This window comes from Giraffa tippelskirchi, chromosome 12 (assembly GCF_054371585.1).
Source record: "Giraffa tippelskirchi isolate mGirTip1 chromosome 12, T2T-mGirTip1v1.2.pri, whole genome shotgun sequence".
NCBI classification, from domain to species: Eukaryota; Metazoa; Chordata; class Mammalia; order Artiodactyla; family Giraffidae; genus Giraffa; species Giraffa tippelskirchi.
The window spans coordinates 134,747,545-134,773,969 of record NC_137286.1 but is presented as its reverse complement, the minus strand read 5'-3'; the positions used below and the strand labels follow the sequence as shown (position 1 = coordinate 134,773,969).

Here is a 26,425-nt window from a genome sequence, read left to right as displayed (position 1 = left end):
AATCAAAAGCTGTTATGAGATGGAGAAGAAGGATTGGAAAGGTAGTAAGGAGGTCATTAAATCGCCCAAAGCTTTTCACTAAAATTTGCAGTTCCAGAGGCCAGCCAAATTGGTTTCAATGTATTTTCCCTCTCTTATGGTCTCAGCAACCATGCTTGTCAGCTAATAATTGTAACTGATTGATGGCTGAGGCAAAACCCGTGAAAGTTCCTTTTGATTCCAAATGCTGAATTTGGACTAAGTGTAGTTGAAGTTGCTTTGTTATACATTAATCCATTCCTATAAATGCAGGCATTTGTAAGGAATAGGTTATAAAATGTCTTTCAAAATATATTTCATTTAGATCTTAATGATCTCTTCTTTGGGATACTTATTTTATCTTCCTGAAGCACTGGTTAAAAATTAAATTTATAACAGGAGCTCTTAAGATGACCTGAGTTTCTCCAGATCTCTGCTGTCCATCAGACTTTCGAGAGATAAAGGAGAATTTATCCTGAAAGTGCTATTTGCCTCTGAGATTGTTTTGTTGTGGTTGTTCACAGGGATAAATGACAAAAACAGCTGTTTTCCCTTATGATTACCAAAGAGGAAAGGTGGGTGGGGAGTAAACTAGGAATTTGGAATTAACAAACACACACTGCTGTATATAAAATATTAATAGATAAACAATAAGATCCTACTGTATAGCACAGGGGACTATATTCAATATCTTATAATAAACCACAATGAGAAAGAAGAAAAATACATATATATGCTTCCCAGGTGGTGCAGTGGTAAAGAATCTGCCAATATAAGAGATGTGGGTGCATTCCCTGGGTCAGGAATATCCCCTGAAGAATGAAATGGCAACCCACTCCAGTCTTCTTGCCTGGAGAATCCCATGGACAGAGGAGCCTGGCGGGCTACAGTTCATGGGGTCCCAGAGTTGAATACGACTGAGCATGTGGGTGCATGTGTGCACGTGCGCGCACACACACACACACACACACACACGCATTCAGCAAACTGAATCACTTTGCTTTCCCTGAAACATTATAAATCAACTATTACTTCAATAAAAATTAATTAATTAAAAAAATCCAGTTGTTTTCCAACTAAAACATCATGGACTTACTGGCTCTCCAGAACAGCCCAGGTAAGGTTTACATTAAACATTCTATTCTGTGACCTCTAATATGCTTCCCAATTGTTTTAGGACCAGGGCGCCCATACAAGGCTATAGATTTCTCACACCAGGGACCTGCCTTTGTTACCTGGCACCGGTACCACTTGTTATGGCTGGAAAGGGATCTGCAGGTTGGTTAAAAGTTTCTTTTAGTTTTGCTATGTATTTGGGCAAGACCTGTATAAGTCTTTGCCTCCTGCATTTTCTTGTTGTTTCTTATGACATGAATTGAATGTCTGGTCATGCCCTTTGCTTTTAGCGTCTTACTGGCAACGAGTCCTTCGCTTTGCCCTACTGGAACTTTGCCACCGGCAGGAACGAGTGTGACGTGTGCACAGACCAGCTGCTCGGTGCAGCAAGGCAAGATGATCCGACTCTGATTAGTCAGAACTCCCGATTCTCCAGCTGGGAGATTGTCTGTGATAGGTAATGACATGGGTACCTGCTGTGGAAATCCAAGAGACTGTATTTCCTCATGTCTGAGAGATGGACAGTCACTTTACAATTCTGTTACTAATGCATGTTGAATTCTGTTTATATGTTTCTGAAAGTTATTTTCCTGCAGGAGGTAGGAGTTTTAAAAATCCTGAGTCCTCTATTAAAAAAAAAATATAGAGGTATGGAAATCACACTTATAAACTGAGTAAGCTTGGCCATCACTTTGAGATCCACTGTTTTAAAATGAGAGGTAGTTTCTGTATTCAGCCAACATGTCTAAAGCTCCAATCATATTCTAAGCAGTTTAATAGTGCTGGGAATACATGGATGAATAAAATACAGCCTTCCTTTGGAATATCGTTTTATACTTGCAAAGGTAGATGGCTGGCAAACAAATTACAGTACAACGTGAGAAGCTATTTTAATAGGTGTGTGTGCAAAGCCAAGAAGAGAATCAGGGAAAGTCTTTAGGAGGTGGAGATGATTATCCTGAGACTTCAAGGAGGCACAAACCTCTCAGCCAGAGGTGAGGGAGGGTTGTGTGTCAACCAGAGGTGAGGAGGGAACATTATCTTATGAAGATGGAAAAGCCTCTAGAAGCTGTCTGGTGTGGCTGGACCACAGGGTTCTGGGGAATAGAGAGGAACAGGAAATGCAGTGGGGAGATAGGTCTCTAAAGTACTAAAACTGGGTCATGTGCAGCTGGTGTAGGAACTTTTTTTATACCATAAGTTATACCAACAAATGTTGGTTATTAAAAAAATAAAATACTAAAGTACACACAAGCCACCAGTAGCTCATGAAGAATTCTGTCCTTAGTGATTCCTTGAATATGTCTCTTTCCTAGCACACATCTCAGGAACAGATTCCCCAAGCAGCTCTTCTGTCTCCCTGTTTTTGTTTGTTTCCTCCACAACCCTCCTTTGTTGAACCCTGCTGTACTAACGCCCTTGTCCTGTGTCTTTGGACTGCTCCAGGGCACAGAGCATTGCCATCCACACCCCAGGCTGGGCATGCGCATGTTTTCGGGGTCCAGCTCACAGGGACCCCATCTTCTCCATCCTGAGCTTTTCCTACAGCCCTCCAGACAGTGCCCATGGGGATGTAGTAAGTGCTATGCATGTGACTCTGAGTCATTCTATTTCTCATAGTGTCCTGGGATATTAGTGGGTGGTATGTGAAAAGAGATTTCTCTGATCAGATAAATTTAGAGAATGCTGAGCTTAAAAATTCTTTAGAAGTTTTAGAATGTCTCAGAGCCTTTAGGTAACCGTATTCTTATTTTTCAAGAGGGGCTTAAACTTACCTGACCCTGACACCCTTAATTTCACAGGCCGTCTCACTGGAACGCTCTGGGAAAGGCAGCTTTTAGAGGCTGTTTCTGCCTAGTCTTTAGGCACCAGCCTATTTCATCTTCCTGTGTGTGCTGATTCTATTCTCACATACTCAGTATGATCCCCTCACCCATTAAAATCCACACAGGAACATCTTTAAAAATTTATCTCTACCGAATGAAATACTGCTCTGATGGTGGAATTCCAGGCCACAACAGGCACGTGGGATATAATCTTCCAGGCAGGGGTCCCCAGCCTCTGGGATCTAATGCCTGATGATCTGAGGTGGAGTTGATGTAATAATAATAGAAATAGAGTGCACAATAAATATAATGTGCTTGAATCATTCTGAAACCATCCCCCCACCCCCACCCCCTACCCCAGTCTGTGGAAACATTGTCTTCCCCGAAATCGGTCTCTGGTGCCAGAAAGGTTGGGGCCCACCTTCTCAGCCTCCATGTTTACCAAGTAACCATCCCGACCTTAGAACATTTTCTAACACGGCATTTCTCCTAATTCCTCTCCTCCAAATAGTATCACCTGTTTTGACTCTGACCACCTCCATTTTTCTTCAGTTTGCCTGGAATGCTTTCCTAGCTTCACTTCTGCCAAACTGGCTTAGTGAAAATCTCTCAGTCGTGTCCAACTCTTTGTGACCCCAAGGACTATACAGTCCATGGAATTCTCCAGGCCAGAATACTGGAGTGGGTAGCCTTTCCCTTCTCCAGAGGATCTTTCCAACCCAGGGATCAAACCCAGGTCTCCCACATTGCAGGAGGATTCTTTTCCAGCTGAGCCGCCAGGGAAGCCCATGTGTGCTGGATGCTTGAATTTATCAGATCAAACTGGCTTAGCTCACTGTTAATACAGTCTACCCTGGTCTCTCTTCAGTTACTCCAGATTCAAATGCATGTAAGATAGGAGTCACCATCTTGCCTAGTAAACCATCTTACTGTCTTTCCAATGGAATGGTAATTTTCCTCGTTATTTATGTGTTGATTCATATTTCATGCATCTATGTTTTCAAAACTCCTTCATCCATAACTGCTTTTGGAAGCAGTTCTTTTATCACATATGTTTGACCCTTGTAAGGTAACTATAGTAAAGTTTTACCACAACTATGACCTTGATTGGTTTGTTGGGCTCAAAGTTATGATAGTATCCATGAACTAAGAGGTATTATTTCTAATCTCCTTACACATTTTAGCTTGGATGACTACAACCGCCGAGTCACCTTGTGTAATGGAACCTATGAAGGTTTGTTGAAAAGAAATCAAGTGGGAAGAAACAGTGAGAAATTGCCAACTTTAAAAGACATACAAAATTGCCTGTCTCTCAAAAAGTTTGACAGTCCTCCTTTCTTCCAGAACTCGACCCTCAGCTTCAGGTTGGTGCTCTGATAACTATATTTTATAGTCCTTTTTAGATTTCCTTGCTTGTAGTTATAATGAATGGGAAGGAAAGCTAGATGTTGGGAGACATCAAAGCTCAGTAATAGGGAAGCACTTTGTAAGAGGATAGCAAGGCGTAGTGTTACCTATCATTAATTGTGGTATAGTTGCTTAGTCGTGTCTGACTCTTTTCGACCCCATGGACTGCAGCACGCCAGGTTTCCCTGTCCCTCACTATCATTAAGAGCTTAGTTTTTATATCTTCTAACTCAGCTATTCAAAACCACCTTTTGCATTTCTAATTTCTATACACATATAAGTACAGTCTTCAGAATGATTAAATGGAGTATTTTTTAAATATTTTCTTGTGTTCTTTCTTTTTCTTTTCTGCCTTAATGAAATTTCAGTCATAGACCTTCATGTTTGGTTCTGAGATCTTAGAGGAGTAAAGAATCTGCCTGCCAACCCAAGAGACAAGAGACTCGGGTTTGGTCCCTGAGTCAGGAAGATCCCCTGGAGAGGGAAATGGCAACCCACTCCAGTATTCTGTATCCAGACATTATGATACTTGATACTTGATACTTTAAAGGCCAACTAATACTTTTCTCCCTCTTTTCTCCCTCTAAAAAGATTTTAAGTATTATGAGAAATATATATGGCTATGGGCTTCCCTTATAGCTCAGTTGGTAAAGAATCTGCCTTCAAGGCAGGAGACCAGGGTTTGATTCCTGCATTGGGAAGATACCCTGGAGATGGAAATGGCAACCCACACCAGTATTCTTGCCTGGAGAATCCCATGGACAAAGGAGCCTGGCAGGTTACAGTCTGTGGGGCTGCAAAAGTCGGACCCGACTTAATGACTAAACCACTATGTGTGGCTATAAATAAGATTTTTTTAAAAATTTGTTTGTTGTTTATTTGGTTGCACTGGGTCTTAGTTTGGGCATGTGGGATCTAGCTCCATGATCAGGAATCGAACCCAGGCCCTGCATTGGGAGCGTGAAGTCTTAGCCACTGGACCATCAGGAAAGTCCCTATAAATAAGATTTTAACAAGCATCTTTGAAGATCCAGAAAGGAATGGCAGATAGATTCATGGTTTTCATGACTAAACCCTACAGTAACTGTTCAACTCTGAGCCCCTTGTGTTGCTCAATTGTGTCCGACTCTCTGTGACCCCATGGACTGTAGCCCACCAGGCTCCTCTGTCATGGGATTCTCCAGGCAGTACTAGAAACTGTGTCTCCTTATGCATTTAAAAGTGTGTGAATGCTCAATTGTGTCCGACCCTTTGTGACCCCCTTGACTGTAGCCTGCCAGGCTCCTCTGTCCATGGAATTTCCCAGGCAAGTAATACTGGAGTGGGTTGCCATTTCCTTCTCCAGGGTATCTTCCTGACCCAGAAATCGAACCCATGTCTCTTATGTCTCCTGCATTGGTCCCATTTCCCTACACAATCTGAAATTAGAAGACTGTTACCTAGGCTGGAAACAAAAAGGGAGCTTTCTTTGTCAGTTCATGACTGTAGTTGCTGAAATGCTGATCTCTCTCAGGAATGCCCTGGAAGGGTTTGACAAAGCAGATGGGACCCTGGACTCTCAAGTGATGAGTCTTCATAACCTGGTTCATTCCTTCCTGAATGGGACAAGCGCTTTGCCACATTCTGCTGCCAATGATCCCGTTTTTGTGGTATGTTCAAAGACTCAGACCAGATGAAAAATGTTCTAGATCATGTGTTGGATTTACTTGCTTTTCAACAAGATTAAAGTTTGGTGTTTTATTCTCTGTGTGAACAATGGGATGTATGCATATGTCAATTAATTTTAATGTACATCATGTGGGTGGTTAGATAGTGTTTGAAGTCCCCTCAGCTGTGCTTTAGAGATGGTTAGCTTTGGGATGACCCTGGATGGGAGTTTACAGTCCAGAGGTGGATTCATAAATTAGCATAATAAGGTTATTCGTGCATGCATGCTAAGTCGCTTCAGTCGTGTCCAACTCTTTGCAACCCAGTGGACTGTAGCCTGCCAGGCTCCTCTGTCCACAGGATTCTCCAGGCAAGAATACCCGAGTGGGTTGCTGTGCCCTCCTCCAGGGGATTTTCCCAACCCAGAGATCAAACCCATATCTCTTACATCTCCTGCATTGACAGGTTGGTTCTTTACCACTAGTGCCACCTAGGAAGCCCTAATAAGGTTATAAATTATATCATAACTTAACATGAGCATGAAGAGGAAGGATTTTTCATTGGTAGAATGAGCAGTGTTGAAGGTAAGTGATGGACTAGAAGGACTGTGCATATGCCATGATGCACATACATGATGCCCACCTACCTGAGGTCCAAAATTCTGTATAGTGTTTGGTCCTGGCCCCCCTCACTTCGCAAAGGACTGACTAAAAATGAGCTGCTGTTCTTGCCATCAGAGGATCAGAAATGTGGACTATTGGTCCCCACTTCTAATAAGGAGAGGGGTTATCTGTAAATCCTCCATTGTCATCTTTGCTCTTCTGTAAGATGCCTGCCTTGTTCACTGGTTCTATTGATATCTCACATTGCTTTCAGGCTATCATTTCAGCCATCAGCTATGCCAAATAGTTGCATGTCTACCTTCTTTGCTATCTAACTATTTATCAATACTATATATCTCTAAATTTTTATTAAAACATGCATTTTTAATTTGTACATAACAACCCTTATTCATAAGGAAGAATGTTACAGTACTCTTAATGCAGTACTCCAAAATATTATGAGAACAGCAGTCCTCTGACAAATTGAAGATTAAACCCAAACCTTTCACTCCTACCAAAGGTAATAGTGGTGATGGCTAGTAATTTGATTTTCAGTCCTAAGTTTCAACGATTGCCAAATCTTATCTCCTTATTACGAGGAAACCCAATAAGTGGGCTTCTCTGGTGGCTCAGTCAGTAAAGAATCCATCTGCAATGCAGGAGACATGGGTTCGATCCCTGAATCGAGAATATCCCCTAGGGGAGGAAATGGCAACCAATTCCAATATTCTTGCCTGGAGAATCCCATGGACAGAGGAGCCTGGCAGGCTACAGCCCTGCCTCAGTGGGGTCTCAGAGAGTGGGACATGACTCAGCAGCAGTATTTTGAGGAAACCCTACTAAGTCTGCAGGGCTTGACAACATTTTTCCGCCAGTGACCAGATAGCACATGTTTTAGGCTTTGCAGACAAGATAGTCTCTGCTGTAGGTGTGCAGCCTTGCCGCTGTAGCATGAAAGGAGCCATAGACAATACATGAACAAGTGAGTGTGTTAGCCAAAACTGGGGTCATCTCTTGGTGGGTGTTTAGCCAGAAAACATAGCCAAGCCAAAGATCAATCGGGAGAAGGAAGGATTTACTACTTACAGCAAGTAAGGAGAACACTTGGGGTCTTTCCCAAAGCAGCATCTCCTGGAGGAATAGCAAAATTGGGGAAGTTTTAAGCTAAGGGTACATGAATATTCATGAAGGGGCTTGTGCATAGGAGAATTCAGCATGAAGTGAAGTGAAGTGAAAGTCGCTCAGTTGAGTCTCTTTGCGACTCCATGGACTATACAGGCCAGAATACTGGAGTGGGTAGCCTTTCCCTTCTCCAGGAGATCTTCCCAACCAACCTAGGGATCGAATCCAGGTCTCCCGCATTGCAGGCAGATTCTTTACCAGCTGAACCACCAGGGATTCAGCATAGAATTGGAGCAAAGTTCGACAGAGTCCAAGCTTTAGGTGGACTTAGCTTTAGTCCAAGCTTAAGTTACAAGTGAGAAAAGGTTAACATCATCATCTCCTAGGTTCCACTCATCTAGTGGTTGAGGGCTTTCAGAAGAGGGTTTAGATTCTTCAGAACAGCTCAAGAAAGTGCTTCAGGATAATCTTTAATATTGAAACAGAACAGAGAGTCTTTACAACTGATTTGTTGTCTTTGCTGTTGTTACTTCTCTTGTCTAGTAACAGTCAGTTTGTTCTTTTGTTCATTTAAAATCCTTATTACTGAGGCTTGTTCAAGGGCAAACATTGTGGCCAGGCCTAGATGGCAAAATGGCTTAGGCTTAAAATGGTCTTTTTTATGTCAAAAAACTATATTTGGTTCTTTCCTTTCAGACCATCCATCTCCTATCTGCCTACAAGTGTGGTGTTCTAATAAAACTTTATTTACAAGAATTGTGAGCCCTGTTTACCCAGCAGGCTTTAGTTTGCCAACCCCAGCTAGTACAGATATCTTTAGTCATCCTTCTCTTCCTGCTCTAGCTGGAAGCCTGCATTATGATTTTGTGGACTTGGGATTCCGTGACTTATATTAGTTCAAAGACACAAGATGTTTTATCATCCTTGTCTTTATTACTTTTAATACCTTTAATGTTTAAAATTTTGTTTTCCTTGCTACAAGTTATGTACATATAAATAGACAAAAAGCCACAGCCTTTCTTTGAAGGCACAGAAGGAGTAATGTTTTGGCACCAATTCCAGAACTCACAATTCCTCAGGCTATTGACAAAGAGTTTCATGTTGAAGCCAATTCAGCTTCAACAATATTGAGAGCCAGGTGAAAGCACTTAAGTTTACAGAGTTATGGCTTCTGGAATTTCAAATTTATGCAAACATATTGCATATGACATTTATTAAATTTGTTTTTTCTGAAATCTCTTCAAGCAAGGGAAACATACATTTGTATTCGATCGAAATGAATATAAGAAGGTATGATGTTAAAATGCAGGAAATACTCTGAACCAATCTCTGAAATTCTAATTTTAAGGTAATTGAAGGAAATGCACACATTTATCATGGAAATTAAGATTAGGTCACAAGAATGCTAAATAATTCTGTTTTCAATGTCAAATTTGGGTATAACCTAGGAAACAAAAAATGGAGGGAAACCAATAGACTGTAAAGTTAAATAGTTAACTGCCATAAAAGAAACTATGTTAGAGGATTAGTGACTTTGTGCCCAATTCCTAAAGAAAATATTCTTAACGATTTATTTGGATGTTATCCTCTTAGAAAAGGTACCTTTGGCAAGTTTTAATTCTTGGCGGGAGATTAATAGGTTGCACAGTTAATATTTACTGAATAGCTCATGTATCTGTTCTTCACCTTTTACATTAAAATTCTAAATGGAATTAAGACATACCAGCAGCCTTATTACCATTTATATTTCTTTTTTCATTGAGTTATAGTTGATTTATTTACATATATTATTGTGTATATTATTGGCTTCCTTGTGGCTCAGCTGGTAAAGAATCCGCCTGCAATGAGGGAGACCTGGGTTCAATCCCTGGTTTGGGAAGATCCCTTGGAGAAGGGAAAGGCTACCCACTTCAGTATTCTTGCCTGGAAAATTCCATGGACTGTATAGTCCACGGGGTCGCAAAGAGTCAGACACGACTGAGCAACTTTCATTTTCACTTTGTGTATGTTATATATGTAACTGAATCTCTTTACACCTGAAACTAATACAATACGTGTGTATATGTGTATATATATATATTCTTTTAAGACTCTTTCCATTATAGGTTATTAGATTATTACAAGAAGTTGAAAATAGTTCCCTATGCTATACAGTAAATCCTTACTATTTATTTATATTTCTTAATAATGACAATCATTTGGATAAGAAAGAAATTTAAGAATATAAAGCAAGAAAAGAGAAAATGAGTGTTTTGTTGTTGTTGTATTCCGGCCATGTCATGCATCTTGCGGGATCTTAGTTCCACAGTCAGAGATCTGACTTGTGCCCCCTGCAGTGGAATTTCAGAGTCCTACCCACTGGACCACCAGGGAATTCCCAAAAATGAGTTTCTAAAAATGAAGATCTAATGGACTACACCAAGTAAAGCCTATAAGACCTTGTCTGACTCTATTTTCCTAAACTGCAATAAAATTAATAGGTCACAATAGCAAGTATAAAATATTTCTGAATTATTATGAGTTAGTTGAAATTTTTTAAAACAGTATATAGGGCCTTGCTTTTCTCCCCTCAGAAGCACTTAAAAATGGATCTACTTTATTTATCTTTTTTAAAAAGAAAAGTTGTAATTAGGCAAATACCTTGAGTATTTAAAATAATGTTGTTTTATGTCAATTTAAAATTTTTTAACCGTTCAATGATTTTTAACAATTTATAATTGCAGATATATTGGCAAAAATATTTTAAAGTGTCTATAATTCCATTTCAATATTCTTGCTTATTTCCTTTCATATTCTTATATGTTTTACAGTAGCCAATATAATGCACATATTTTCAGAATGTTATGTAGTTTCCTAAATTTTTTAATTTAAAAAATTTATAACATATAATGCACATAAGAGGTTCAAATGAAAAAGGCATGAAATGAAGTCCCTTTATCAATACCAGCTCCCAGCTGTCCATTGTCATTTTTCTTTATTCTTCCAGATGTATTTTATAAATATACAAGCACATTATGTATTTCTTTATATATTTCATTATCCAAATGAAAGCATACTATAGACACTTCTGTGACTTTTACTCTTTATTTGTTTTATTTATTTTAAACACTTTTCTTTTAAAAGGCTGCATGGTGTTCTGTGGGCTTTCCAAGTGGCTCAGTGATAAAGAATTTGCCTGTAATGTAGGAGACATGGATTCCATTCTTAGGTAGGGAAGATCCCCTGGAGGAGGAAATGGCAACCCATTCTAGTATTCTTGCCAAGAAAATCCCACAGACAGTGAAGCCTGGCAAACTACAGTCCATAGGTTCACAAATAACTTGGACATGACTGAGCACACACGTATGATATTCTCTAGCATGAATTCACTGCCAAATTGGTCTCCTACTGATGGATGTTTAGGTGGTTTCTCATCTTTTGGTTTATGAATAATACAGCAATAAATGAACATATAGGATAAGTGAGAGGATAGAATCACTGGCTGAAAAGTTAAATAAATGCATTTGAAATTTGGTAGATATTGCCAAATTGCCCTCTGGAAGGTTGAATGATTTTTTTCCTTTACCCAGCTACATAGCAGAGGGACAGCTCCTCCAATCTCTCTCATTAGTCCAGTATATTATCACACTTTTTCATTTTTGCCAATCTGATAGGCGAAAATATTTCAGTGAGTTTAGTTTTCATTTCTTTTCTTCTAAATGAAGTTCAGCATCTTTTCACATATTTAAGGAATCTTTTGCATTTTCTTTTCTGTGGTCTGTCTGTTCACATAGGATAATGAGCTCTGAGAAGAGAAAAAGAATTAGAAGTTCTTAAGAGAGTTAGGACTTCCCTGGTGGCTCAGCTGGTAAAGAATCCGCCTATAATGCAGGAGACCTGGGTTCAGTCCCTGAATTGGGAAGATTCCCCAGAGAAGAAAACAGCTACCCACTCCAGTATTCTGGCCTAGAGAATTTCATGGACAGAGGAGCCTGGCAGGCTGCAAGTCCATGGGGTCGCAAAGAGTCGGACACAACTGAGCGACTTTCACTGTCACTTTCAAGAGAATTAGTGAAATGCTTTGTTCTCTATGTAGTAAAGTGAAAGTGACTCAGTCATGTCTGACTTTTGTGACCCCATGGACTATACAGTCCATGGAATTCTCCAGGCCGGAATACTGGAGTGGGTAACCTTTCCCTTCTCCAGGGGATCTTCCCAACCCAGGGATCAAACGTAGGTCTCCCGCATTGCAGGAGGTTTCTTTACCAGTTGAGCCACCAGGGAAGCCCAAGAATACTGGAGTGGGTAGCCTTTCCCATCTCCAGGGGATCTTCCTGATCCAGGAATCAAATTGGGGTCTCCTGCATTGCAGGCAGATTCTTTAACAACTGAGCTATGAGGGAAGCCCCCAAAGTTAGCAACAAATACAACATCCTCTTTAAATATTTTATTTTTCTTAGAAACCTAATACTCTGTTCATATAAAAATGTGTTTTTAGGGGACTTCCCTGGCAGTCCAGGGGTTAAGACTTAGCCTTCCAATGCAGGGAGTGTGGGTTCCATCCCTGTTGGGGAGCTAAGATCTCACATGCCTCAGGCTCAAAAATCTGGAACATAAAACACAGAATATTGTAACAAACTCAATGAAGATTTTAAAAATGGTCCACATTAAAAAAAAAATCTTAAAAAATGTGTTTCCTAGGGTTCACTAGCTTAAGGGAAGCTAACGTTATCACTAATACCACATCCAACCTCGGCATCAGTGGTTAGGTATGTAGGTTAGTTAGTGGTTAGTACTCGGTTGATGTGCAGTAAACTTCTGTGAGGAGAATGTCAGATTATTGAGCACTTATTACTGTGTCCTTACACTAGATGCCACGTAAACATCTTTTAACTTCACAAAACTGTGTGGTAAGTATGGGGACAATAAAGTTCAGAGAGGCTAAGGGGAGTACAACACCCTATGTAAGTGGCCGAGCAGAGATTATAAGAAAGCTTTCTATTCAACAATTTCCCCATGTTGAATATTCCAGCGACAATTTTGCTTTTTGTCAGTTTATACAGTTCATTTGATTCCTTCACAATTGCTTTCTTGACCACTGAGGACATATTATCCTGTTAGATCATGTTGATGGGAATTAACACTAACTGGTGAAGAGGTAGGTCTAAATGATTTTGCTTGACTTTTCAAAAGGTAGGGCATTGGTTTTATCATGAGTAAGGATTCATGTTTTTAAAATGTCACATTTATTTTATTTAATCTATGTGTTTTTAAATACCTGAGGTAGACAGCCACTAATTCCTAACATCTTGGTGAATTTTACAAGAGCTGAGGTACCAGCAAGGGTGTCTGACCACCTCCTTGGGGCAGGACCTTCCAGGGTGTCAGGGTTTCCATAGGCTCAGTTCTGGGCAGGGGGTGATTTTATTTTTCTCAACAATTGAAAAGTTATAATAATGTTTCATTAAGTACAAGAAATACTCTTGACTAAAGTGTATATCATGTATTCTATCATGACATACTCTTATTTATTTTCTTTATTGAAGTATACTTGATGTACAATATTGTATGTTACAAGTATACGAATTAGTGATTCCTAATTAATTTTTTTTTAATTATACAGAAGTGGGTTTCTTTTTAATATCATTTTACTTTATCTTAATTATTATTTATTTATTTTTTGGGGCAGCACCATGTGGCATGTAGGATCTTAGTTCCCTGACCAGTCATCAAACCTGTGCCCCCTGCATTGGAAGCTCAGAGTTGTAACCACTGGACCATCAAAGAAGCCCTGATTCACAATTTTTAAGGATTATACTCCACTTAGAGTTATTTAAGAACATTAGCTATAGTCCCTGTGTTTTACAGTATATCCGTGTGTCTTATTTTATATATAATAATGATTTGTAGGGATGTTTTGATCTTTAACTTGCACATGCTAAATGGTTAAATGGAGCTGAAAGGGTTCTTTTCAATTCTAAATCTTATAAGGATAAACACATACTCTATGGAGAAGAATTAAACCTAAGAGATGAACTATAAACACTTCATTATTGATGAATTATGGAGAAGGAAATGGCAACCTACTCCAGCATTCTTGCCTGGAGCATCCCGTGGATGGAGGAGGCTGGTGGGCTATAGTTCATGGGGTCGCAAAGAATTGGACATGACTGAGCGACTAAGCACATTGATGAATTAAATAATATAATGGCAAACCATAATATATGTACATATCGAAGATGGTTCTAGCATTGATTGGAGTTCCTCTCTCCTAGAGCTTTGGAGGCTCCTTAGCCTCGAATGGCCTGGGAGTATCTCAGTTCTTATCTAGAATCTCTTCTAACATCACCCTGGTCCTCTCTTTTCAATCCGTATTGTTTGCCTATGATGTATGCTGAACTGGTCACATCTTTTAAAGTTGACATATTAACAGCAGAACTCTCCTGTAGTCCTCTGTTTGCATCTGTTCAAAATTTAATGCTTAAACTACAAGCTTTCTTTCTCAGGGATATCGCAGCTGAATTCCTAATGCTCTTGCTATTTCTTTTATATGCATATTATTATATCTTGTATACAATGTATATGGTATAATTTTATGTATACATATGTGTATTTTGTATACAATGCTATCATACAAAGCTATGCAGAAAGGGTGCTTTCCTTAGGTAACTCTTCCAAAATGCCTGAAAAAATACCTTCCATTCTATCTGCTCAGGGTGCAACAAGAGAGTGGGTAGAAAAGGAGAGGGAAAGAAAATTATAGTAAAATGAGAAACACCATCTGGGCTGAGAACCACCCAGGAGACTCTATTGTTATTCAAATGCTGGTTGGTTATTCTCTGTTGGTTTCTTGTCTCTCACTAAATGTGCTGCCTATGGAGTACTCACCTCCCTGTGGGAGAGCTTAGTAGTCAGCTAAGTAGAAGTTGGGTGTTGTGTAACTATTTCAAGCCTATTCCATATGGCTTCTTTAGGTATATAAAACCAACATCTTGGCTATACATTGCTTCAAATCCTTGATAGAAGAAGGCAAGAATAAATACATATTCCATAGCAATCTTTCTGTAGTCACAAATACTCTTCTTGTGTCAGAGATTCCACGTGGCAGGAATCTGAATTTGCAGTCCCCTAAGTGAAGGTTGGCTTCCTAGGTGGTTCAGTGGTAAAGAATCTGCCTGCCAATACAGGGGACACAAATTCGATTCCTGAGTTGGCAAGATCTCCTTGAGAAGGAAATGGCAACCCTCTCCAGTATTCTTGCCTGGGAAATCCCACAGACAGAGGAGGCTGATAGGGTACAATCTATGGAGTCACAAAAGAGTTGGACACAACTTAGCTATTAATGACAACAATGACAAGAGAAGGTTGTTAGTAACTTTATCCTCCAGTGGTCTTGAGAAAGATATGCATGCTTTCCCTGTACTTTATTAAGTTTCTTTATGCCTCTAAGCACAATATTTGTTGATCAATTGCTTTCTTCTGCAGGGTTGCATTTAAAAAATTTTACCTTGAAAGCCCATGTAATCACATTTTCTTCAATACTGCCTTGCAAGTTGAAATTTAGCGTGTTTTTTTTTTTTCCCTTCCTATACCTATCTTTACTTTGTTGGAATAAGATAGGCTAAGTTTGTGTACCAAAATTTGTAACCTCATTTCTGAGGCACTCAATTATTAATGCTAAAATGTAAGTATAAATCTCTGTAGCAGATATAAGGCAACAACAGTTTACTCTCACTTTGCTTTTGCTTTTATTTATGCCATCGAATTACATTTACAGATATAGCAGCTTATTTTCAACCTGTATTCAACAAAGATGGGGCTTCCCTGGTGGCTCAGATGGTAAAGAATCCACCTGCAGCGTAGAAGACCTGGGTTCGATCCCTGGGTCGGAAAGATCCCCTAGAGAAGGGAATGGCTACCCGCTCCAGTATTCTTGCCTGGGAAATCCCATGGACAGAGGACCCTGGCGGTCTGTAGCTCACTGGGTCACAAGAGTCAGACATGACTGAGTGACTAACACTTTTCAACAAAAATACGACTGATTTGTCAAAAGCAATTCAGGTTATTTCATTTAGGAACAATGTTCACAACTTTAACAAAAATACCTAGTCTCCCTGTTGCCCTGCTTCTCTTTCTAGCCTCTGGGTACATTGTTGCTCACAGCATTTTGTCTCTTGCCTTTTTGGCATCTCCTTTGGCATATGCTGGCCTTTTTTTTTTTTTTACTACATTCTATAAATTGGGTCGTCTGTATGTAGTTCCTATTAGAGCTTTTATTGTATAATGTTTAACGGCTCGTCTGAGACCTATAATCTTCTCCTTATTACTCTTCCCCTGTTCTTTTCCTCCAAATTATGAATTTCTTTAGAGTTTCATTCCCCTAACCCTAATTGTTTACACTTTCACACCTGGTGAATTCTGGTGCTTTCACCCAGTTATTTACCTCTTACAGCATTGAATCTACATGTTTCTCTGCCCTGAGATTCTCTTATCTCTTTTTTTTTTTGAATCACAGTTTGATCTCCGAGGTCGACTCAGATGTTTTCTAAAAGTTCAAAAGATATTGTGCGGCCTTCCTTAATACATTCTGATACATCCTTTTTTCTGTGTATCAGTTAGCACTTGGTTCGACTGCTTAAAACAGAAAACCAAAATTACAGAAGTCTAAACAACAAATAAAGAGGTTTATTTTTCTCTTTGTGTGAAAGAACTCCAGTGGCAGGTGGTTCAGCCTTGGTATAGTATCTCCATAGGCATCATAAACACCTTCTATCTTTCTACTTAACCATCCTTGGTGAGTGGCTTCTTTTCCTAGCTTTGCTTGTGGGCTGCTAATTTAGCTGCCGCAGCTTCAGCCATCACACCCATGTTCCAGGAAGCAGTGAGGAGGAATGGAGAGGGAAAAGGGGACCCTTTTAAGCTGAGACGACCACCTTTAACAAGAATTTCTAGAAATCCTATCCAGTGATTTCCAGCTAAATCTCATGGATAACTTGGCACATTGCTTCACCACAAACACCAAAGAAGTTACTGAGAAAGACGAGGAGAAAGGCTATTGGGTAAGCAATCAACAGTGCTTGCTACTCTTAGACACTGCGCATCTATTGCTTGGGCTCCACACTTGAGGCAGAACTTCTGTTTGAGGCTGGCAGGCTCCTGAGTTCAGACCTGGAGCATGGAGCTCTCTCTGGGAACCTTCTAACCTTATCTGGAGCTCCCAGGATTTTACGGCACGTGAGATCATTTTCAGGGACCTACACCAACAGCTAATGCTCAGCTCCTATTCCAGGGTTAATGCCCCTTCTCACAGAAGAACTTTTCCTGAGCTCTACTTGTGAGAAACATGAATCACTCGAATTACCATATATTCTTCCAAAGTTGTTGCTCGTTCAGTAAACTCTATGCCTTTTATTCCTTCGGGGCTTAAATTCTATGACTCAAGACCAAGACTTCAGAACTCAAAAAATATTTTCTCTCTGTGAAAGCCCAGGTCTTACAATTTGATGTTTTGGTTTTTAACCTGTATCTTGTGTTGACCAAAAAATACAGTCACAACTTGGAAGTAGAGAGTTATTTATTTGGTGGGAATGTTTAGGACTCCGAGCCCTGGAGACAGCATCTCAGTAGATCCAAGAAAACCGCTCCAACCAGGCAGGAGGGGAAGTCCTGCTGTATACAAGTTTGCAACAAAGGAACAGGCAGTCTTAACATCAAAGATCAGGTATCAAGTTAAGGAATTTAGCATTCTGTGTATAGGAAGATGCAAGCCTCCGGGCTCATTGAATACATTCCTTTCATATGCCCCTCAGCTATCTGGGGCCAATCTTGTTTCCTTGTTCATCTTGCTTCTTGCATTCTCCCAGCTCCTCAGCAATCACCATGTGTGGCAGCAGTTTCAGGAGCCCTCATGCCTATTTGGAGGCCAGAAATTGCCGATGGTTGTGACATTTCTCGTTTGTTAATATGGCAGGAAATATTTTCATTTCACACTTGACATGAACTTTAAAAATCCATTCAGGAAAGAAATCCTTTCAGTAAATCACTTGATTCTTTTCACTATCATGAATGTAGACACGTGAGACAATTCAGGTAGAAAGCTCTCGCTGTTGCCTGAATAGGTGAACTAGCTACAAGGAACCTCGGGTAAAATCTGAAACTATTATCTACTAAGTAAGCAGCAGTAGTGCAAGCCAGAAAGTGAAATAGTTAATTGCTCAGTCGTGTCTGACTCTGTGCGAGCCCATGGACTGTAGCCTGCCAGGCTCCTTTGTCCATTCTCTAGGCAAAAACACTGGAGTGGGCTGCCTATGCCCTTCTCCAGGGGATCTTCCAAACTGAAGGACTGAACCCGAGTCTCTTGCATTGCAGGCAGATTCTTTACCGTCTGAACTACCTGGGAAGCCCCACAAGCCAGAAGAGCTTTAGGGGTTAGGAATTAAAAGGGTTAGGAAGTGCAAAGAACTAAAAATTCAGACTGAGGGCAATCAGGGAAGATGCCTTAGTACAGGGACCTTTAAGTTGGTCTTGAAACAAGACTCTGAAACCAGAAAAGAGAAAGAAGGGTATATCAGACAGAGGGAAACAGCGTCCACTAGAAAGGGGCCTGTTTGGATGAGTTGTTGCTGTTGTTCAGTTGCTATGTCGTGTCCTACTCCTTGTGACCCCACAGACTGCAGCACGCCAGGCTGCCCTGTCCCTCAGTCTTTCCTGGAGTTTGCTTGAACTCACGTCCATTGAGTCGGTGATGCCATCCAATCATCTCACCCTTTGTCACCCCCTTCTCCTGCCCTCAATCTTTTCCAGCTTCAGGGTCTTTTCCAGTGAGTCGGCTCTTGACACCAGGTGGCCGAAGGATTGGAGCTTCAGCTTCAGCATCAGTCGTTTCAGTGAATATTCAGGGTTGGTTTCCTTAGGATTAATTGGTTTGATCTCTTTTTGTCCAAGGGACTCTCAAGAGACTTCTCCAGCACCACAGTTTGAAAGCATCAGTTCTTCAATACTCAGCCTTCTTTACGGCAAGAATACTGGGGTGGGTTGCCATGCCCTGCTCCAGGGGATCTTCCCGACACAGGGATTGAACCCGGGTCTCCTGTATTGCAGATGGATTTGTTGCCATCTGAGTCACTACGGAAGCCCTTGGATGAGATGTACAAAATATAAAAGTACTTTGCATGGCACTGTCATCAGCCAACAGAAACTTATTAAACATGAACTCTGTTCAAGTTATAGACTAAGCCTAAAACTCGAAAGGTGAAAAGACCTTATCTCTGACTTTTAGGAGTTAGGAGTCTTGTTACGGAAAATTGACAAACAAATAAGTGATCATATAATTTCACCAGTGCTATATTGGTGAACAGATAAATGAATTCATTTAACCTGTATTTACTGAAGTAAGTATCTCCTTTCCCCCATGTGACAAGCCCTGGGGTGACAGGCCCTGCAAACACAGAGGGAAGGAAAATCAGGCGGAGTGCCTGGGCTCCCTGAACTATTAGGAATGGACGAGGACCTCTAACAGCCTGAGCTGAACAGTCATGTTTATGTCCTGTTACAAAATCAGGGCTATAAATGTGAAATTTTACTGTTAATATTTTAAAACACGTAATAATTGCTGTCTTTGAAAAGGACTTAAACAGCTTTCGTGAGAAAATAAAACAGCACTATGCACATTACAACGTTTAGATTTTCTTTTGCTGGCGTAACACTGAGAATTCAAATGAGAGGCTTATACAGTGAGCACAGAGAAGGGTGGTCCTGGTGGGAAAAATTTGAAGACCCATTTTGGATGTTTTCTTTCTATCTTTTTTTTTTTAATTATCCATTTGTATTATAATATTGGTAAACACAATGTCTCTTTTCTTCCTTGTTGAAAGCAAAGCATCTGAATATTGGCTGCACTATATATCTCATCATACTTGCCTTTTTTTCTGAATGTAATAATTAACATGAATTTGTTGAAGCCCTCAAATATTCTTAAACCAGTGCTACATCTGCAACATGAACCTTACTTTGTTCACTTAAAACCAAAGAGGTTTATGGAGTGATATGCCATACAGCCTTGAAAGTGAAAAGCAAAGTGTTAGTCCTCAGTCATGTCCAACTCTTTGCCCCCATGGAGTATAGTCTGCCAGGCTCCTCTGTCCATGGAATTTTCTAGGCAAGAATACTGGAGTGGGTTGCCATTCCCTTTTCCAGGGGATCTTGCCAGTTAGTATGTCACCAAGAAGGTCCTGATGTCAAGAAGAAGCAACTTCATTTCATTTTAGAGAAAGTTCCAATTAGATTGGTCTGTTTAGAAATGACCCATCAATGTTAGCAGGGCTTCCCTGGTGACTCAGCAGTAAGCCTGTTCCTGGGTCAGGAAGATCCCCTGGAGAAGGAAATGGCAACCCACTCCAGTATTCTTTCTTGGGAAATCCCATGGACAGAGGAACCTGACAGGCTACAGTCCATTGGGTCACAAAAGAGTCAGACACGACTTAGTGACTAAACACACATCCATCAGTGTTAACACTGTGTTCGACTGTCTTGCAGGTCCTTCATTCCTTTACCGATGCCATTTTTGACAAGTGGATGAAAAGATTCAATCCCCCCGTGGATGCCTGGCCTCAGGAGCTGGCACCCATTGGTCACAATCGGATGTATAACATGGTTCCTTTCTTCCCTCCGGTGACTAATGAGGAACTATTTTTAACCGCAGACCAACTTGGCTACAGTTATGCCATTGATCTGCCAGGTAACTAGTGCAACTTCTAAATGCGTGATTCATTAATCTTCTAAAGAGGCTTTCTTTTCTTTTTTCCTTTCTTTTTCTTCTTAATCAAGACCTTAAATTGAAGTGCTCAGATCTAGTTAAGTTTATTGGCAATTTTTTAGAGTATATATAGTTACAAAATGAGCCTTTAAACTACCAATTAAACATCAGAAAAGAGACTGTTGGATGACTCTTGATTTAGAAAATTGAAAGTTGTTAAGAGAACTTATTTCAGGGCAAGTATCTACAACTGCACCTGATCTAACAATTGAAAACCAGCCATGGTTTGAAATGCCTAACCAACAAAATCAAAATGCACTAGCCACAGATGGATGGGGACTAGCAGGACCTCTTAGAGATCTTTACTTAAAGGCAAGGCTGGGTTTAAGGTGAGGCAAATGCAGCACTTGCCTCAGGCACAAAGTTCAAAGGGAAGCCAAAAATTCAATAATTAAGCTAAGTAATAATATAATGCAATATTATCAAAAGCCCAAATTAATGCCCCCCCAAAAAAATCCATGGTGAATACAGTATCAAAATTTTAAAGCCAGGCTGTTGTTTGTTTCATATCCTTGCATTAGTTGGTAAGTAGGACATTTATTTTTTTCCCAGTTAACCCACACCACCCCAGCCGGGGGTGGGGGGTGGGGGGGCAGGTTTATAAAAATGACAGTGACCTGCCAGTAGATTGGGCTGTGTGGGACTTCATGGGAACACTTTTTTTTAATGAATTTTTTGAAATCATGTTTTTCTTCTTTTTTAAAAAATAGTTTTACTTATTTATTTTTGGCTATGCTGGGTCTTTGTTGCTTTGTGAGGGCTTTCTCTAGCGGCAGTGGGCGATGGCCATGCTTGGATGCGGTGTTCAGGCTTCTCACTGCAGTGGCTTCTCTTGTTGTGGAGTACGGTCTCTCGGTGCATGAGCTTCAGTAGTTGTAGCACTCTGGCTCAGGACATATGGCATGTGGAGTCCAGAGTACGGGCTCAGTAATCGTGGCACATGGGCGTAGTTGCACAGGCATGTGGAATCTTCCTGGACCAGGGATCGAACCCGTGTCCCCTGCATTGGCAGGTGGATTCCTAATCACTGTACCACCAGGGAAGTCCTGAAGTCATATTTTTAAGTTATAGATTTTTTTAATTAGCTTTTCCATTTGGTTCAAAATACAGAAAGATATTTTGATAAATGTAGGGGCATACTTTTCTTTAAAATTTGCCCAGGCCCCAGTATAGCTCCATGTGCCATTTAAAGAACCTTTGGACAGGTTGATAAAGGAAAGGTAAAACAGTAAAAAAAAAAATCTCTTAATTCGTCAAGAAGCTGAAAAACACACAGCCTTTGTGCTGGTGGCATTTTCCCATTAATGTCTGTTTTGTCTTCTCTAAATCTCAGCCTGTAAAGTAATCAAGACCATTTCTGAGATCACCTCTCTCTCTCTCTCTCTCCCCGTGTCTTACTCCCTCCCGGCCCCCTTCTCTCTCAACTTTCAAAACCTTTCAGACCCTGGATTCTGTCCTCTGTTTTTCCTTCCAGTTCTACATCTACTGCAGCTTGTTTTCTTTACTGATTTGAAGTTTCTCTTCTTTGGGCAGCTGAGGTGAGAATGTCTCTATGAAACTTTTCCCGTTTCTCTGGGATTGAACATAATAATAATCAGAAAGTTTGGCATGTGCTTCTGACTGTGCTTCCGTGTCCTTTGACATCGGTCAATTAACAGGTATACCCTGAGAGTCTAAATATGCCCAGAATGCATTAACTCATTAGAAGGTACAAATCACATTCTTTTATTGGTTTGACAAAAATTTACATCCTTTCTGAGGAGACATAACTATAACCCAAAACTGAAGAAGGGAGAGAGGGATTTGGGAAAGGAGCCGGGTCCTGAACTGGATTAAAGAGATGGAGGGACTTCCCTGGGGGCCCAGTGGTTGATGCCATGCTTCCAATGCAGGGGACTCAGGTTCAATCCCTGGACAGGGAACTAAGATCCCGCATGCTGTGCCATGTGGTCAAAAAAAAAAAGTTTTTTAAAAAAAGAGATGGTAGGTTTTAGGTAGGTTGGGGAAAAGAAAGCGACATTTTAGATTGAAGACAGGCAGGGAACAGGGCTGTGAAAGGCACGTGTCGTCCATATAGAGCACCGTGAGAAGAAAGCCTGGCTGTAGTGAAAGGCTTGAGTAATTAACTGTGAATTGAGTTTGGATCTGAGAGAAGGCCTGGTTACCAGGGACTGTGAAAGTTGGGCAGAAACCACAATAAGATCCCACTTTGTACCCATTAGGATGGCTGCTACCAACAAAGCAGAAGATAACAAGTGTTGATGAGAATGTGGAGAAAATGGAATCCTCGTGCATTGCTGGTGGGAATGTTAGCATAGGGTCTGTGAAAAACAATATGGTAGCTCCTCAAAAAATAAACACAGAATTACCATGCGATCTAACAATTCTGCTTCTGGGCATAGACTTCAAAGAATTGAAAGCAAGTACTCCAACAGATATTTGTATACCTCTATTCATAGCAGCATTATTCACAACAGGCAAAAGGTGGAAGCAGTAGGAGGGAGATATAAAAGGGAGAGGACATATGTATGCCTATGGCTTATTCATATTGATGTGTGGCCGAAATCAACACACTATTGTAAAGCAGTTATCCTCCAATTAAAAACAAATAATTTTTTTAAAAGGTGGGAGCAACCCAAGTGCCCACTGACAGATAAGCAAAATGACAACAGATAAATTATGGTCCATACCTACAATGGAATATTATTCAGCCTTAAAAAGGAAGGAAGTCCTGACACATGCTGTAACATGGGTGAATCGTGAAGACACGCTAAGTTAAATAAACCAGTCACAAAAGGATAAAACCTATATGATTCCACTTATATGGGACAGCTATAGTAGTCAGACGGAAAAGGCAATGGCACCCCACTCCAGTACTCTTGCCTGGAAAATCCCATGGACAGAGGAGCCTGGTAGGCTGCAGTCCATGGGGACGCTAAGGGTTGGACATGACTGAGCGACTTCACTTTCACTTTTCCCTTTCATGCACTGGAGAAGGAAATGGCAACCCACTCCAGTATTCTTGCCTGGAGAATCCCAGGGACGGCGGAGCCTGGTGGCTGCCGTCTATGGGGTCACACGGAGTTGGACACGACTGAAGCGACTTAGCAGCAGCAGCAGCATAGTAGTCAGATTCATAGAGACAGAAAGAGTGGTTGCTTGTTGCTGGAGGGTGGGAAGGGATGGAGGACTAGAGAATTATTATTTCAATTTTGCAGGAAAAAAAAGTTCTATGGATAAATAGTGCTGATGAATGCACAACAATGTGAATGTATTTAATGTCACAGAACTTAAAAATGGTTAAGGTGATAAAATATATGTCATATATGTTTTCCCACAATTAAAAAAAAAAAGTGATTTTTAAAAAAAAGCTCGGCAGAGGAGTTTGGACAATAACAAAAGGCAATCATTTTTGGCTCCTGAACAAAGAAACAGCAAGATAAAAACCTGTATTTTAAGAAGATGAGGATGGCAAATGTTCCAGGAAAAGACAAATTAAAATCCTTTTGGAGAAACCCCATCAGGATGAGTCAGGGTCCTCTGTGGGCCTGGAGAGAAAGGACTAGAAGGACAGTCTTACATTTAGAGAAGTATAGAGTACAGAACAAGAACCCACTTCAGAAAAACTGATGTTAAGAACAACTGACCAAGGATAATTTTTAAGGAAATGACAAAAAGGCATAAATATATTAAAAATGAAATCCATTAATTTTGTGGAAAAGTGCTTATAAAACATATTTGAATAGAGGATTGGATTCATCATGTGACAATTCCAATTTTATTCACAACTATTTAAATGGGTCCAAATTTCTTCTACCCTTGCTCTTGAATGTCCCCTGTTATCATCTCCAGTCTCATCTGTCTTACTCACTGCTCACTCCATAAAAAAGGTAGAGACAACAGCAGAATTTCTAGACCTAACTGTTGTATATTTTGCAGTTCCCCAGATACCATTTTAGCATGCACTTTTACAAATGAGTTTCTAACTCACAAAAGTAGTTATATACTTCCTTGGAGGGTTTATTCTGTATAAGTATTTATTGTAAGAAATTTTTAAAATACAATAAGCTATATTCAAACAACAGAATGCCATTTTCCACTTCCACTAAAAAGTTATGGATATGATAAATAGTTCTTAAGGAAAGAGAAGATAAATTTTATTCCAGTCAATGTAGTTTTGCTTTATCAACAAAAGCACACATGAAAGACAAATTGGTTTATTCTTCCCTTTTCTAAGAGTATTCAGCTGATGAAAACCCCAATTGTAAGACTCTTTTCTTCTCCTTTAATTTCAGTTGAAGAAACTCCAGGTTGGACCACAATGCTCTCAGTGGTTACGGGGATGCTCGTGGTTTTGGTTGTCCTCTTTGCACTGCTGCTTTTCTTTCAGTATAGAAGACTTCGCAAAGGATATACACCCTTAATGGAGACACAGATAAGCAACAAAAGATACACCGAAGAAGCCTAGATGCTCACGCCTTGCTCTGGAGAAAAGGCTGACCAAGCCATAGTTCTGACTGACAATCTGCAAATGAATCCTCACTGTTCTTCCTTTCGTTGAAGAGCTTTGGCATAGCCCCTCCTGTTATGGTGATGATCCCAAGTACAGAAGATACTTCACTCTAGTTTCTGGTTTGCTTGTTTATTTAACAAACAAGCTGAAGTGCTTGAAGTTATCTCTACCATCAAACAAAGGTAGAGCTGATGACAACTGGTGGTATCTGATAATAATTCCCTGTACTGATTAAGCCTCCTCCTGTTCTGACCCCCCCAAATTAATAGAGTGGACTCACTGAAATATGCATATCAGTGTAATTTGAGAACTGGACCAGATCATGGTTATATCTTTCTTAATTCACATGACTTCCTTTGTAAAGGGGAGCAGGAAGGTGCCAGGTGCTACATGAGTCTTCAAGGTCTCTTTTAGGTGCAAACATCTATGCTTTTAGGTGACTTCTTGATCATCTTCCCAAGGCTTCTTTTTTCTTCTTTTCTCTTTTTCTTTCCAGTCTTTACAATGGCCTTGAAGATGAAAATAGGCCTTATTTTCCATATGGGAAGAAGAATGAATGAATGAATGATCAGTTTGGTTCTCTTTTATAAATTATATGTTACAGAAATTGTAAAGACTCTGCAGTTCTTAGTAGCAGAGCTCTCACAAGAATCACTAGCTGAATAAACATTGATCCTATAGTGGTAAGTGAATAGATGAGGATTAAATTAGTTTAAATTAATCTAGTTGATTAATATACTGTTTTGAACTTATTAACGAGTATATCATCACTCTTTCCTGGAAAGTCTGAGTGGAGAAGGCTGGTGAGCCTCTAAGCCTGAACAGGAGACAATTTGATTAGGATTCCATTGCCCTGAAGTCTCATTTGGCTGAAAGTGAAAGTGAAAGTCACTCAGTCGTGTCCAACTCTTTGTGACCCCATGGACTGTACACTCCATGGAATTCTCCAGGCCAGAATACTGGAGTGGGTAGCCTTTCACTTCTCCAGGGGATCTTCCCAACCCAGGGATCAAACCCAGGTCTCCCTCATTGCAGGCAGATTCTTTACCAGCTGAGCCACGACCCTGAACCAATTCCTTTGCTGGGTAACCTCAGATGAAAAATTGTTCAAGCATTGACTTATTTTAAAGAGTTTACTTTAAATTCATTAATGCTGCACTGTACTAATGGTTACTTACAAATGTTAACTGGTTAAGTCTTATAATTTGAAAGCGAACCATCCATACAAAATGTAACAATTCAGAATTAAATGGTTATGATCCACTAAGTAACCATCAGATTATGAGAGATAAGAATGAGGCAATCTTTACAAAGATGTTTATACTTACCAAGATGATCCCCACCTCTGAGATGTTAATGGCTTTTGAGATTTTTAAGGCAA

At 40.2% G+C, this 26,425-nt stretch overlaps 1 protein-coding gene across 1 annotated transcript in view; it reads left to right on the top strand.

The window, feature by feature from the left end:
- The window catches only part of DCT (dopachrome tautomerase), a 36,242-nt gene extending 11,243 nt beyond the window's left edge, over positions 1-24,999 (top strand). Inside the window, exons 3-8 of the mRNA XM_081551102.1 lie at positions 1,196-1,296; positions 1,425-1,591; positions 4,145-4,324; positions 5,881-6,016; positions 20,252-20,453; positions 24,821-24,999. Coding sequence (XP_081407228.1) covers positions 1,196-1,296; positions 1,425-1,591; positions 4,145-4,324; positions 5,881-6,016; positions 20,252-20,453; positions 24,821-24,999 — 965 coding nt within the window. The remainder of the gene's footprint in view (positions 1-1,195; positions 1,297-1,424; positions 1,592-4,144; positions 4,325-5,880; positions 6,017-20,251; positions 20,454-24,820) is intronic.
- Positions 25,000-26,425: the final 1,426 nt, after the last annotated feature.